At 33.7% G+C, this 16,051-nt stretch overlaps 1 protein-coding gene across 1 annotated transcript; it reads right to left on the bottom strand.

Moving 5' to 3' along the window:
• Positions 1 to 5,736: 5,736 nt before the first annotated feature.
• Mfap1 (Microfibril-associated protein 1) lies at positions 5,737 to 15,138 on the bottom strand. Its single transcript, XM_072546894.1, has 4 exons — positions 14,911 to 15,138; positions 14,486 to 14,794; positions 13,671 to 13,886; positions 5,737 to 6,626 (listed from the first exon to the last, which is right to left on the bottom strand). The coding sequence occupies exons 1-4, from the start codon at positions 14,978 to 14,980 to the stop codon at positions 5,893 to 5,895; spliced, it is 1,329 nt and encodes a 442-aa protein (XP_072402995.1). The 5' UTR covers positions 14,981 to 15,138; the 3' UTR covers positions 5,737 to 5,892.
• Positions 15,139 to 16,051: the final 913 nt, after the last annotated feature.

Raw genomic sequence — 16,051 nt, 5'->3', positions numbered from 1 at the left:
TTTGAAGGCGGCAGTTCAAGACATAATTCTTGTTTAACGAGATTTTTCATATGTTTAGGAAAAAATATTTAACTTTTTGTTGCAAATATTTTCCACTTTTACAGTTTTATATATGTTGTTATTAAAAAATTTTTCGGTTTCTTACCGGTAACTTTATTATAAGCCGAAACATATTATTTTTTCCTATTGGAACAAAACTGTAAATTCAAAAATTTTCAAAAAATTCATAAGTATTTCTTATAATCATATCTTGATGCTGTAAAAAAATTAACAAAATCCTATGTTTGGTTTTCCCGCTTTATACTTGGAAAAAAGGAGTTTTTTCAAAAACGAAAACATGAAGTTTGTTTAAAAGTTGTCAAAATACTTCTAGACATCACATATACCTTCTCAAATTTTTTCAAATTTTTTGAATTTGGGGTTTGTCTTTTGGGGGGTGCAGATCAACCTTAAATATCTATTAGTTTTCCACGATGTTCAAAGACTGTAAGAATGATATGGTCCAACTGGTAGCAGACACTCTGGGATTTTTTTTTATAATTTCTTCTAAAATTTTAAATCAATAGAAATATTTTAAATCAAGTTTATAACGGACTAATTTTTAAAAATACATAATGAGATTTACCAGGTGAGCATAACAATGTATAAAAGGTGCATTAGGATATTTGACTTTAATCTGAATTTGAATCCCACTAAGAGAACCACTAAAAATTTTGATGAACATATTATCAGAAGAAATTCACAGGCTGGGCTTGAACATTAACTTTTCCAAAACCAAAATTATGGTATTCCACAAAAACCCCCATGAACAAGTTACACCTAACATACAAATAAATGGTATCACCCTTCAGAGTTCCCAAAGCTTCATATACCTGAGCAGAGAACTAAATAGTCAACTAGATCACTCAAAAGAAATTAGAAGACGCATTGAAATAGCAAGATCTGGTTTCATAAATATGCGTAAAATGCTCTGTAACCCCAAGCTATCAGTCTCAATACAATTGAGAACACTAAAGTGTTATGTGTGGTCTCTATTACTATCTGGCTGTGAGACCTGGACATTAAAACAGTATGACGTCAACAAATTAAATTCATTTGAAATGTGGATGTACCGCCGAATGCTAAGAATAAGCTGGAGCAGCAGAACTACGAATGAAGAAGTACTGAGAGCAATGAACGCACGCCCTCATCTACTCAATACTATCAAAATTGGAAAGACGTCATATCTAGGACACATAATGCGCCATAGAGAATTTGAGCAGCTCCAGGTAATATTAGAAGGCAAGATTGAAGGTAAAAGGGGCATAGGACGAAAGAAAAAATCTTGGCTACGAAACATCAGAGATTGAAACCTTCTTCTTCTTTGAGTAGCGTTCCCAAATTTTAGACGTGGGTAGCTTCCATGACGATTTGCCGATATCGTTCTTGATTTCGCCCGGCATGTAATAATTCATCTGCTGATAAGTCAGTCCATTGACGAAGGTTTCGAAGCCATGAGTATTTCTTCCTAGCAATTCCTCTTTTTCCGTTGAGTATCAACTGCATTATCCTGTATCTGCTTCCTCTTATTATATGCCCCAGATATTCGAGTTTTCTCTTTTTTATCATCTTTATTATCATCATCATTGGACTCACACAAGAGGAAATTAATTAATTCATCAGGCCCAGAACAGAGGGAAATTTGCCATATTGATCGCCAACTTCAACAGAAAAGGCACTTAGGAGGAGGAAGAGAACCACTAATATTATTAGCGTTGTCATATTTTTGGGTATCAACTTTTAAGCACTTTACACAAGAAATGAATCAGACATTTTTCAATTTCTAATTTAACTGGGCCGTCACCGTGTTTCGAATGACACGTAAAGTTAAACACTACTTAGATAGTCGATCTCGGCTATCTAAGTAATCGTTAACACTACAACCTGAGCCAGAAGGTTATAATTACAAGCAAAACTAATTTTTTCTGCCTATCGCTCACTGACTTACACTTTAGTTTCGGCAAAACTTGCACATTTTTTAAATTCTAACTTCCTTTCAAGAAGATGACACGCAAAATCAATTTGTACAAATTACTGCCGGCCTAACATCTGTGACCGGCAGATCTAAGTGCAAACATTTTAGGGGGTGGCCTGTAGAGCTATTCAGAGAACGGCTGCCTGGGGAGGATAATATCGGTGGACCCATATCCGAAAGGAGGAGGGCGCTTCACGCTGTTGTGCTGTCTGTCGTTCTCTACGCGGCACCAGTCTGGAGTGAGACGGTAGAAATGCCAACTTACAAGAGGTTATGGTATGTGTCGACAAAACTAGTCTGCTGCGGGTAGCATGTACCTACAGGACTGTATCAGCTGCCGCTCTATGCCAGCTGACACAGTCCTGCGATTATGAATTCGGCCAGGATTCATAATCGTAGCGGGCGAAACATTGAAGGGCGAGAGGTGAGTGAGATAAGACTTAGTGACTTATAGACTTATAAGTGAGATAAGGCCGAGAGATCAGTTTCAATCGGCCAGTGGCAGAGATGCTCACAGACCCCAGCTATTTCCGTAGTTATCTTTTAGGAGGTTTAGGAGGGCACAGTCTGATCAGTGCCATTACTGTGGTCTTTTAGATACTGTGACACACACGATGTTGGAGTGTGCGCGTTGGGTGGACGCAAAAGAGAAGTTTGAAAGAGAGTGCAACTGCAGAATATTTGATTCTGCAGTTCTGGAAAATGATGAGGGATGGGTGGTGGTGGACGCAGATCCACTTATCAGAGAGCTGCTCTTCAAAAGAACGAGAGCAGAAGGAACTCATAACAGAATTCTGAAACGAGCGAGTAGCACCTCGATAGGGATCGGTCTGTCACAGGCCGAAATAGGAGAGAATGAGAGACAGACAACGCGAGAGAGATAGCAGCCTCGCCCTTATTAAAATTATACAGTTTGATTTTTTTATTACAAAATATTTTATAATTTAAACTGAGTATTTATTTAACAAATATGCCACATACTTGCTCTCGCAGTGCAAGGGGCATGGGCCCAACCCAAACCAGATGCACATTTATACCTCAATTCTCTATCCTTCCCGATTTTTCACAAATTGGATCCACATCGTCTAGTTCATCATCATCACGTATGTCTTCCACGTCATTTTGCGATTCCTCCGTTTCACTTTCTTGAAATTTAATCTTCTTAACATGGGTTGATTTTTGGCCTCTTTGCCAAACATTTTTTCTTTTGTAGCAGCTAGCTTCTTCTCGTTTCTCTCTTTTCTCTTAAAGTCAGCTTCTTCGAGAATATTCTTCATCGGTGTGGATGTCGGGATTTCATATCGTTTCTTTGTACATATCCTACTTTTTTTGAGATTGTGTGGACTTTTGGTAGTTGTAACAAATCCGAAGAAGAAACATTAGCTTTTGATGTTCCAGGAATTGGATCTATTTCAGAATTTAGTTGTGGGAATGCCTCTGAAGTAATGTTGCCCTTTTCATTAATAGGCTGATCTTCCAGTTGCTCGATATCAGATGCTCTATGTTCTTCTACTTCATTTTCTACGACTGGTAGAAACTGTTTAATAGGCAAAAATCTATATCTTTAAATTTATTTGGGTCGAAAGAATAAATAGATCTAAAACCAGCAATCCCTTTCTTCATTGTACAAACTTTGTTAAAAGTCTCAGCTAACTGAAAGGTAGTTATTCCCTGATGTGGATGTGCTCTGGGATATAATTCCCATTCTTTATTATAGGCTTCCTTAAGAGAGCTATAAAATAAAAGGTCGAGGGGCTGTAATGTAAAGCCTCTGGAAAGTGTACGGAGATATGAATATGAGGCGAATTGAATTAGCTTTACAAAATTAATATATCTCCAGTGAATATCTATTCTAAGAATTAGGACATACAGCTGCGAAACTTGAATACTAAAGAAAGAGATAATAGCGAAACTCAAAGTCACTCCAAGGTCAATGAACCGATGCATGCTAGGTATAACAAAGAGAGATCGAGAAAGGATAGAATGGATCCGACAGTAAACCAAGGTCACTGATGTAATCCACAGAATTTAGGGAGAAAAACTGACAATGGATGGTCTACTAGAATTACACTGTAGTATCCAAGAGGCGTCAAGAGACCAAGAAAAAGTACAAATTTAAGATGGGACTATGACAAAAGGAAACAAGCCGGTACAACATGGCACAGAAAAGCGAATATTAGACAATCTTAGGCAGAAATGAAGAAAGACTACGTAAGGGAGCTGCACCATAATCGGTAGAATACACTGAGAATGAGGATGATGATGAGTATCGACTAGGACTCTACGGAAACGGTGCTGTGTCCTCTCGTACAGAGTATGTTATCGAAATCGAAGAACCTGATGTTGGATGTATTTCTTGATATAGAGGGAGCATTTGACAAAACCTCATACGAAGCAATTACAAGTACGCTTCGTCTTAAAGGAATACACGAAAAAAGCTGCAGTTGGACAGATTGCATGCTAAGGAGCCGTGTGATGTACGTATGGTAACTGGGGAACGGTTTTTGCATGGAGAGTTCTAGGATTCTGCATCTCCTTAAATTGCCCCAAGACCGTTGGGTACTCCCCAGAATGATTGGGGGTGTGTAATCTTTGACTGCACCCTTCACGAGATGGCTCTATTGAAACTAAATCCAGCTCCACTAGACTAGAGATAGTCGATAAATACTCACCAAGCCAACCCTTGAGACACCGCAGTGAAGGCTGTAAGGCACTAGGATGACAGTGTCGCAAACGCTTCCTTTGGGGCAACAGGTCGCACCCCATCGTATTTAGACCTTTTCCTCACAATCGGAGCTCTGCGAAAGGTGGACTGTCTTTCCCTAGCTACACGTGAAACCAATATGGACAAACGAAATAAAAAAGAAAAAACTCAGGGCCAAAGGGTTCCCGAGGCCGAACGACCAGGGAACTCTAAAGCCAAAACTACGGTTCCTAAAGCCGAAATGCAGGGAACTTCGTAAAAATATCCAAACGCCGAAAGGTCAGGAAGTTCTCTCCCATGCTGAAAGGCAGGGAATCACTAAGTCTGCCAGAGTAACATTGTTGAAAGACGTTGACCTCATGACAGATGAAGAAATTAAGGCAGCAAAGCTACCTGGCATCTCTAAAGCCAAAATCAGTAAGCTGGTGAAACAAGGCTAAGATTACACAGAGGTCAAGAGCTGCAACTAAGGCCAATTTTAAAAACTCTGCTGCAAGGTCAAAGGAGTGGTCGTCAAAGTCATTAGAGGCCATGACAAAATAAAAACAAACCCAGAAGGACGAAGATCCAAAAAGGTTAAGGTTAGATGGAAGCACCCACCTGAAAGCCAATCTGCATCTACAACGCTGGTTAGAAGAGTGGACCTCCTGCAAGAGCCCTAGATAGCGGACACAGGCATCCAAACAGATCCTTCATAATTCACAAGGAAAAAAATGTCGCACATTTTCGAGAAGTAGCCTGAATCAACGATCGGCCGTCCAGAGTGGTTCAACGTCCACATCCAATCTTTACTGCCTTTAACAATATCGCAGCTGTAGACATAACATGAGAAAGAAATAATTTCGGGCTACAGTCTATAAAGCAATTTATCATTACATCCTCTTCCCCCCTTTGGTCTGAAAATGTGTACCCTATGTTCATAGGAGCTACGACTACATGTACAAATACCCAGAAACTGCCATCCATATTCCGCTGTTGAATGAGCAATATTAATGATAAAAGTGTCATTTTATAAAAGTAACGAAATACCAACGAATTTATTTAAATCATAAGTTTATTTAAATACACATAATCTTATAAAATAGTTTATTTACACTATTTTCGGCTCTACAGATCCCTGCGAATAAAAGTCACTTGTAAAACTCTTGTAAAACCACTGTTTAAAAATAACATCTTATGTTTTCCTCTTTTTAAGTGACGGTTTTTCAAACATTGGCTTAATTCCACCCGCTTGTTGAGAATGGAACTTGATATTCTGTGTATTTTCTACAGACCATGGAGAATCAAATTTAGTTGTATCTTGCTCAACCAAATGGGTATATTTTGTCCTGCCAGACCTACCAAAGTTCTTAACTTGCATAACTTTGGGAAGAATAGTCTTATCAAAGTGATCCTCCAGAGTTGCCTGAGTAAAGTCTCTTTTGTACACATCATCTTCCTTATCTAGATAGAACGCCCCTCTATGATAGTATTTTTGCAAGAACTTATATTTTCCTTTGACAGCTTTATTCGTTACATTCTTCGGTACTAATCTCAACTGTAACCTTCTTTCTTCTTCTGTAAGGTTTCTTAATTTGTCGATCTCCAGTTTTTCCTTTTCTATTGCTTCTCTTTCTTCTCTATCTCTTTTAATTCTTTTCAGTTCTCTCAACTTCCAAGCTTCATACTCTACTTCGTCGTTGTCGTCATCTGTACAAACATCGTCAATACTTGGTTCATTCGTTGTCTTATCCTTTTGTTGTTCTTTGCGGATAGTGTCTTCTACCATTTTGAGGGTTTGCCTTCTTCGTTCTTCTGCGCTACGTTGCGCGTCTTCTTCAGCTTTCTTTTGCCTTTGAGCCTCTTTTTCCTTCTCTATTATAGTAACTCTTTCTTTTTTTCTGACAAAGACTGGTTTTAACCTGGGACCTAAAACACAAGAAAATAATAGTGAATAGAAAATTATATAATTAATTACATTAATAAACGTTGTATCTATAAAACATTATAGAACATACATAAAAATTCATAAACTTTTTACAGAGTATGATATTAAAATATGTCTAAATACACAAAATAAAGCAAGAAATACCTAAAAAAATTCATAAAAAACATCAATACGAATAACTAACATATATATATATATATATATATATATATATATATATATATATATATATATATATATATATATATATATATATATATATATATATATATATATGCAGCGCTGTTATGCGCTTATGAGTTGAGTGAGTTATTAAGATAATATCGTACTGTAAACTTATAAATAAATATATATACATAAATTAACTAACAATATATATATATATATATATATATATATATATATATATATATATATATTGTTAGTTATTCGTATTGACGTTTTTTATGAATTTTTTTAGGTATTTCTTCGGGGTTTAGGTCTAGGTTTAGGTGACTTCTATCATTTTAGCAAAAATTAAAGGTGATGCCGCCATAAATATTTCTTCATGTACAATAAAAACTTGGACAAATTTAAAAGATGCTCTATTAAACACTTATGCAGATAAGAGAGACGTATATACACTTAGTATAGCAATCACACACCTTAAGCAAGGCAATGAATCACCATTTGAGTTTTTCCAAAAAATACAGCATCTCTTATCTCCAAATATCTTTGTTGCAAACTCGTTCTAATATTAACGAACAAGAGATACTTGGTAGTTATTTCAGAACCTTAGCTTTAAGAGTATTGCTACGTGGTCTTAAGGAACCCTTGGGTACTTTTGCGTACCAAAAACCCTATTGATACCACTGTAGTCTGGCTAATGTATACTGACATATTAGCCTAGCCATATGTATTAATTAGCTCACCAGTTGCTGTTCTAAATCTTACTGTTGCGGGCGCTAATTTAAGATGGCCTCGTACTACTTCTGGACATACAATATTCTTGTTGCACCTGTATCTACCAAAAACGATCTACATATATTATTATTGATACGACCCTCGATGTACAACTATGAATTCCACCGGAGGACGTAATGTTAACAGTTACTATGGGGGCTCTCGGCATACACAGATGGGGGGGGGGGGGATGGTCGGTAGTTGCCCCTTGGTGTCGACCCGTTCTAGTTTTCCGACTGTTGTATCATTTTCTTGCAATTTACGGTGAATGTGATCAACGTTGCCACCATTTCCAACATCTGGGTTCGCGTCTCTTCGGCATGGTGTTACAAACTACTTTCCGTACGATTTCCTCCAGACGTTTATCGTTTTGTTCGTCGCTCTCTTCAGAGGTCCGTACTCGATAGCTCCGTGAAGCTTGACCAGCTATTTCGTGTTCCGAGGCAATGGCGAGCGCTTCATCTAAAACTTTCGGACTTGCTAGTTGTAAAACTTGCTGTAGTTGTCGTTAAACCCATTGACGAAGATATCTACAGCAATTTCGTCCAATATGTTGTCTGGTGCCTCTGGATAAGCCAACAGTGCTATACGAGCAATATCTAATTCAAATTCTTGCAAACTCTCCTTGCTCGTTGAATTCTACTTCTTATTTGTACTTTGTAGACTTGTTGTAGATGGGCATCTCCGTAAAGTTTATCTAGTCGAGTAAACAAGCTCTGGTAACATTTTTCTCCACCCTTAGGAATCGATCTTAGGATATCCGCAGCATCACCTCGTAAAGCAGCAGTCAAGGAAACAGCCTTTTCTTGTTCTGTCCAATGATTGGCTGTCGCAATAGCTTCAAATTGTCCAAGGTATATGGACAAAGAAGACTTTCCAACAAAGGTGGCAATTTGAATCTCATATGATGTGTCGTTTCGTCTCTAGGTGATTCTTCTTTCACTACCGGATCTAAAGCTACTGCATTAACTGGTGGTAGCACTTTCGTATTAGTTATCATGGTCTCTAATTGTTTGATCTTCTCTTCTATGTTGTTTAAATTTTTCTGTATCTGATCGTATGTTCTAGAAACTTCTTCAAATTCCTCATTGTTCTGACTACATACTTCGTCGAATCTTCTAGAAACATTTTCAAATTTCTCGTTGTTTTGTCTAGCGGCTTCTTTAATAATTTGAGACGTTTCTTCGATCATTTGAGAAACATTTTCAAATTTGTAATTCATTTTTGTTAGAACTGTTTCTTCTGTTGATTGAACTGGAATGTCTCTTTGTCATCTCCATTCTTGTTGAGAACATTCTTGAGTCGTTCTTGGAGGATCTTGGACCCGCTGCAGTCTTCACCGCATTCTTATAGTTACTCACGCAACTGTTTTACTAAAAGTTCTACTAGCAGCATCTTTGGTCAGGCACACATGTACTTTTTTTTAAATGTTCTTACAAAGATCACTACCGAAGTACGCGGATTTTCCCGTCGAATAATACTTTTCAAAAGTTCAAAAGTCTCTTTCAAAAGTCACTGCTGAATTTATTTTTAAACAAATCAATTATCCGTACATCGTGAAACTGTACTGTACGCGAAATATAATGAACTGTTGAACAGAGTACACTTGGCTTTCAATCAGCTGTATACCCAATTAACCTCAACCCCCTTTTTCATCTACCAGATCAGCTGTTATTTTAGAGGATATATATATACATATATATATATATATATATATATATATATATATATATATATATATATATATATATATATATTGTTATGATGTATTGTTTGTTTGAATGATGAGCAATATTTTTTAATAATATAGGGTTTTTATCGCGGTTCTCAAAGAATTAGTTTGTAAGTACTTTTTTAAATTATCTTTATTATATCTATTATGAAACACACATATGTATCTAACCTAGCCAATGTAAATTTAAAATAAACTATCTTTAAATTGAAATTCTTATGAAACTAATTAAATTCTATAGACAATGTAAAATTTAAACAAACTATCTTCAAAATTGAAATTGTTATGACACTAACTAAATTATATTAACAAAATTTTGTACCTTTCTGTCAATGAATGCCTAAATGAACTGTTTTCTACTATATAGATTATAATCACCACTCAAATGTCTTCTTCTCAGCTTCGGTTATCCTTGTTTTTGTGAAATTACTTTTTCCAATTATCAGCTTCCACCAATTTAAGATATTTTTCTTCACAGCATTTATAAACCACCAAGCAAACCAGCAAACAGCATTTATTTTTATTCTTCTTTTCAATATATCAATATCCAATCACCAAAAATATTATTTAATTTTAATATTCAATTAATACTTCTTCCATTATCATCATTTATACATAACATAATTTTTAATCTTCAATAATATTTTCTTTATACTGTTTCTTAATCTTGATTTAACTCACTATATTGAACAATTGTAACTGATTGACTGCCTCTAACTAATTTTCATACTAAAACTGGCCATCATAGTAACTGTAACTCATAACTGATTGACTAACTGAATGGACTTTCTTACTAAACTGCCATCTTGAATACAAATCACGGGTATTTATATCTTTTCAATCTTCCAGAACCATCTGGTAAGAAATCATGTTCGATTTATTCCATTAAACACATGTCTGAATTTTCTGGAAACAGTATATGTTCGATCCACAGACATAACCATTATTCCCGAATGTTCGACCATAAACAAAGGTCAAATTTTGCATTCTGGAGAATTCGTTAATTTTCTATTGATAATTTTGTTGACATTTAGGCTTTTCAGATCAGAATATACACTTAAATCAGTAACTATATATATAAATTAAACATTTTAAACTAACATTTTATTATAACCCCACTTTATATTCCTAATTATGAATTTCTATCTGTCACTTTAAAGAGTATTTTTGGTTGCCTAGTCACATGGCTCACTTAAATATATCTACAATATTATAATTATTAAAATACAACTTTTTACAATTATTATATGCTAATTTCTTAAAAATGCCCTCACATAAATAATTTTTATAAAATTTTCTAGTATATAACTTATTAAAATAACCAAATACTTTTAATATCTAATATTATCTAGTAGTGTAACTTATAAATTATTTTCTATAAACACCAATCATATCAATATATATATATATATATATATATATATATATATATATATATATATATATATATATATATACAAGGTGGTCCAGAATTATGTACATTAATTTCTAGAGCTCATAGTACGTCCAAAAATAAGGGTACTTCTTTATGTACACTTTTTTATAAAACTGAATAATAAGGGAGATACAACCCTTTAAAGGGGTGAATTGAAATTCTTATTTTTTCAAATATCTTCCAAACGGTTTTGAATACGGAGTTCATATTTTGGGAGTGATTATAAGACATTAGGATAATTAATTTCATGTCACCACCTACCACATCCTATATTAATACAGGGTAGTTTTGGAGGGTAAGTGGGGGTTATTGCGTCACATGTTTTTTAATTTTTACATATTTTAAAAAAATATTTTAAAAATTGTTTCCTTATACTTTTCTACGCAAAAAAGGTGCTCTTGTAATATTTCGATAGATATCACGGTTTTCGATTTATTTAAACTCGAAGGTATACATGTATTTTATTGTAATCGTTACATTTCTTAATATTCATCAAGTATGCTTTCAAGCATCCAATATTTGCTGTTCAACGCGAACATTTCTTGCTTCTTTACGACGACCAGCATCTGTATTCCTTCTTTGAAGACAACCGGTTTCTCTCAGTTGTCATTCAGTACTTACAAAAGTCCTGGCATTGGGAATATTTCTGTTCGGATACTTTTCTCTGTAGCGTCTTACAGCGGCAGCAGCATTTCCCGAACATTCCCCTAATACTAAAAGTATGTCTGTCATCTCAGAATTTGAATAGTGTGCCATATTGCGGGTAAACAAATTTAAAAGTATAGCAAAAGAGACGTGTTAAACAAATTTCACTGTCGAGTACAATAAAAGTGTAGATAAAATAATTTAATTGTTATTAAACGTCACTGACAATTCATAGACTATTTGAGATTAAAGTGTTGTTGCTAACACAAGTGTCAATTCCAAAGCATACTTGATGAATATTAAGAAATGTAACGATTACAATCAAATACATGTATACCTTCGAGTTTAAATAAATCGAAAACCGTGATATCTATCGAAATATTACAAGAGCACCTTTTTTGCGTAGAAAAGTCTAAGGAAACAATTTTTAAAATATTTTTTTTTAAATATGTAAAAATTAAAAATCATGTGACGCAATAACCCTAATAACGAAGGCTAATGATGAACCCAATTTTATTAAAAACATTTTATTTACTGATGAATTTTCTGTTTCATTAGTAGGGAGACACAATCCTTCCGTTACGAGGTATTGGGCATGGGAGACATGAGTAACCAGAAGTATATAAAATGGTTGAAAGACAAGCTTCTCTTCAATTTATCTTCCAATTCAGTTTTAGTAATAGACAAAGCTTCATATTATAATGTAACTGTTAAAAAATGTCTTATATATGCGTCGAAAAAAGAAATCATGAGAAAATAGTTGACAGAAAGAAATATATTTTTCGAGGAAAGTGAAGCAAAACCGAAACTGTACAATAACATACTCTATGCTATACCTAAAAACTCTGTGTATGCTGTAGACCAATAATTATTAGCACAGTACAGCTACTCGGTTTTTCGTTTACCACCTTATCACCTGGAACTTATTTCAACTGAAAAGATATGGGCAATTTTAAAAAATGAAGTAGTGGCAAGAAACACCACTTTTAAATTAGCAGAGGTTTAAGAGATAGCAAAAATCAGACTAAATGAAATTGCACCAGAGATATGGTCAAATACTAGCAGGTATGTTGAAAAAATTGAAGAAGAGTATTTCAGCACATGACTTTCATCATAAATTTAAAAGGTGATAGCGAGTCTGAAACAGAACGGTCTAATAGCAATGCTATTAAACACATTAAAAATGTTATACATCAATATTATTATAAAAAGCAATTTTTTTTCGATAGCAAAGACATCAATTCGTAAAACTGTATTATGACAATATCTATGGGTCTGAGAGATAAAATAAATACCTTGCACTGTATAGTTCTGAATAGAGATGTGTAATACTGTGTTGAATGGCACTCTTGTATTGACCCTTTAGAGTGTGTCAATCGTATTGATACAGTTGAAATGACACAGTTCAACACACCAACACAGCCTATTAAAATACATACTTTGTGATACAGTGTCAGTTTCTTTTTCATTCATCTTCGACACTCATACAATACATTACAGCATACCCACAAGCTCACAAATTTAGTTATGTAGTATGCATTGTCGCCGCGAGTGTACTTGTGAAAGTACTTTCTAAAGAAATTGAAGAAAGTTTATAGTCAACAATTAAAAGAATGAACAAATATAAGGAATTCATGTTTTTAGTAAAACTCAAACTCCCATGAAATGCCCCAGAATTTTTTACTATTATTATAAATCTATGAACCAATTAGAGTAAATATCAAATATAAAAAATTAAACAAAATTTATAACTTTAAGTTTTTAAGTACTTACACCAATTAAAACATTTTAAAGGAAGTATTATACAACATACATGTTTTCTTTCTTTCATTAAATTCAAATCTAGGAATACTCAGTAATGAAGTATCCAATTTAGGGTAATTTCTCTTAAAATGTACTAAAGTACCTCAGAAAAAAAATGTTTTCTTTTAATTTAACCCATAATTTTTTGAATAATAAGATCACTTCATGCAATAACAAAGTGACTTAAGTATACCAATGTTATTTTGATAGCGTGTGTTTTAAAGAAATTCCATCATCTGGCAACTATATGCATAGTTATATTTAGAATTCTTATTAAGGGTATCGTTTCTCACTCAATGTAACACTAGTGTAGTGTTTCTGTACTATGTAACACATAATACTGAAACACAGTGTCATGACACTTTATTGTGCTGATAAATTGTCCTGATACAGGCAGCTGTGTCAGTGTTATTGTATCAATACTCAAAAATTTACTGAAATGACTAGTACTGAAATGAATAAACTTACCTGTTTCCTCTTCTGACTCAGAATATTCTTCATATTCTGAAGATTCTTCATCTGATGAAGAGTCAACCTTTTCTTCTTCTTTTAGCATAAACTCATCTTCCTGTTTAGTCAACATTTTCTTTTTCAAAGACTCTCTCCTTTTCTCAATTTCAGAATCACTGAGTTCAACTTCAGATTCATCATCATCAGGAGCAGCTTCAAGTGTGTGTTTATGTTCTGTAAACATAAAAAAATGTGAATATAAAAATGCTTTGAAAAGAAGCAAAAAATAGCATCATTTTAAAAACTTACACAATAAATTAAAATATCCCATACTTTCTAAAAGCTAATTTGCTTTAGAATCAACCTGCTAATATTAGGGTATATATCCAGTAAGATGTCATCTTCAATAACCTAGTATATCATAAATATGAAAGGTCATAGATGTGATTTTTTACACCTCTATTACATTGTGCACTTTTGAAATTATAACCCATTCAACTGGGCCTTTTGATTAATTTTATTCAATAATAAGTTATATGCCCTATATACATATACATATTTTCTGTTTGTAGTGGAAATCACACCCATATCATTTGCCACTACAGGTGATTACACTCACCTGTGAACTGTATAGGCTTTTTGACTGCTATGAATTATGTTATTTCTGGCATTATGTACTTCTTCTTTGGGTGCCTATCCATTCTGATGATGGTGACCATCATAGTAATTTACAGATTCATAAGTACTTTATTAACAACTGTATTGAACAATTCAGTGGTTGTATTTATTATATTATTAACATATAATAATAATAATAATAATATAATACTTACCAGCCAAGTGAATTTCTTCTTCCTCCTCCTCAGACGATTCCAGTACTTCTGGCTCTAAGACATGTCTTCGCCTCTCAGGTCTAACTTCTGTATTGGTCTCAGCAATCTTTAATCTTCTTAAACGTGGATCATTCAAATCATCTTCGTCAGTTCTTAGAGGTTCTGGAGATGGAACTGTAACTAACTGGGTTCTTTTTTCCAAAAAATCTTCTTCTCCTGAATCACTGTCTGTATGTGCTTCTTGAGCATAATCTGGTCTCTTTCCAGAGATATATCTGTGAACTTTCACCTTTTGCATAGACAGTTCACCTGAAATAAAACTTATAAGAAATAGGAAAATATTACCCTTAAAAAGTCAATGGTTCTTTAACAAAGTTAACTTTTATATATTTAAAAAATTTACTTTAAATATTAATAACATTTACCTTTTTCATTTCTGATAGGGACTGCTCCAGCAGTACTTTGAATTGCGTATGTTGATTGTGGGTTCATCATTTTGAAAGATGTACTCTTGTAAATAAAGGAAATATTTTAATAAACACTTAAAAATTAGAACACACAAGGAACATCAGACCAACAAATATCAGTATCAGACACTTTTTTTGACTTTGATAAATTATTGTCAAAATGTGAAAACATAAGATGACAGATGACAATGAAAGTTACGTTATTGGGTTCGTTCCTGCATTCAGACGACCTCAGCGGCTGACTTCTTTCTTTGTCTGAGCTGACTTTAAGCACAGAATAAATAATAGCGGTTGCGGTAGCTCAGTAAGGCCCATTCGCTTAACTCGGGCATATTTTGACAGATTCATAGTCGGAAACCTACAACCTGCAACACCTACTTCTCAGTATTAATAGCTCAAATATACTACTATTGCAGACTTCATCCTTTGAAAAAAGAAGAATTATTCGAAATAGTGGAAGTGTATACTGAACCCATAAAATTTTCCCTGTATATTTAAAATATAATATGTATTTGAGTTCAATTTAACATATTCTAGTTAATATTTGTATTATTCGTGTTGTTTATTTTGTTTAATATAGGTTTACTGTTTTATTATTTTTATTTAATTCTTTTGTTAATTCTATTTAGAATTTTATTATTATAGATATTCAAAGTTTTCCATTTGTTCAATCAGCTAATGCGTTGGTAAGTTTTTCTTTAATAAATATGATAAAATGTTCTTTAACAGTTATTTTTAGATGAGTAAGGATGCTGTTAAATTACAAAGTAATGAAACTGTACAAAGGTTTATTCAAAATGCCTATCTACCATTTTTTTTTAAATTATTTGCCAAATGAAAACCCCGTTGAGGTGAGTTAATCGTTAAAATGAATTTATCGAATTATGTAAATGTACAGATATTCTTAATAACAAAAACATTTCAGTTAACTTCCAAATGTCTGAAAGTCTTAGAAAAAAGTGTGCGTAAATATAAAGTTGGGCCTAATACAAACAACCCTCACTTTAAAGGTTTTGGTAGCATTTAGCTTGAGTTTATTGAGAATAGATTCAATAAACGAATAAAGTTTAATATTATCGTTTTATAATTGGTATATTAA

This window comes from Diabrotica undecimpunctata, chromosome 1, assembly GCF_040954645.1.
Source record: "Diabrotica undecimpunctata isolate CICGRU chromosome 1, icDiaUnde3, whole genome shotgun sequence".
Lineage (NCBI taxonomy): Eukaryota > Metazoa > Arthropoda > Insecta > Coleoptera > Chrysomelidae > Diabrotica > Diabrotica undecimpunctata.
Note: the sequence above shows the minus strand (reverse complement) of the source record. Positions and strands in the feature narration are given on the sequence as shown.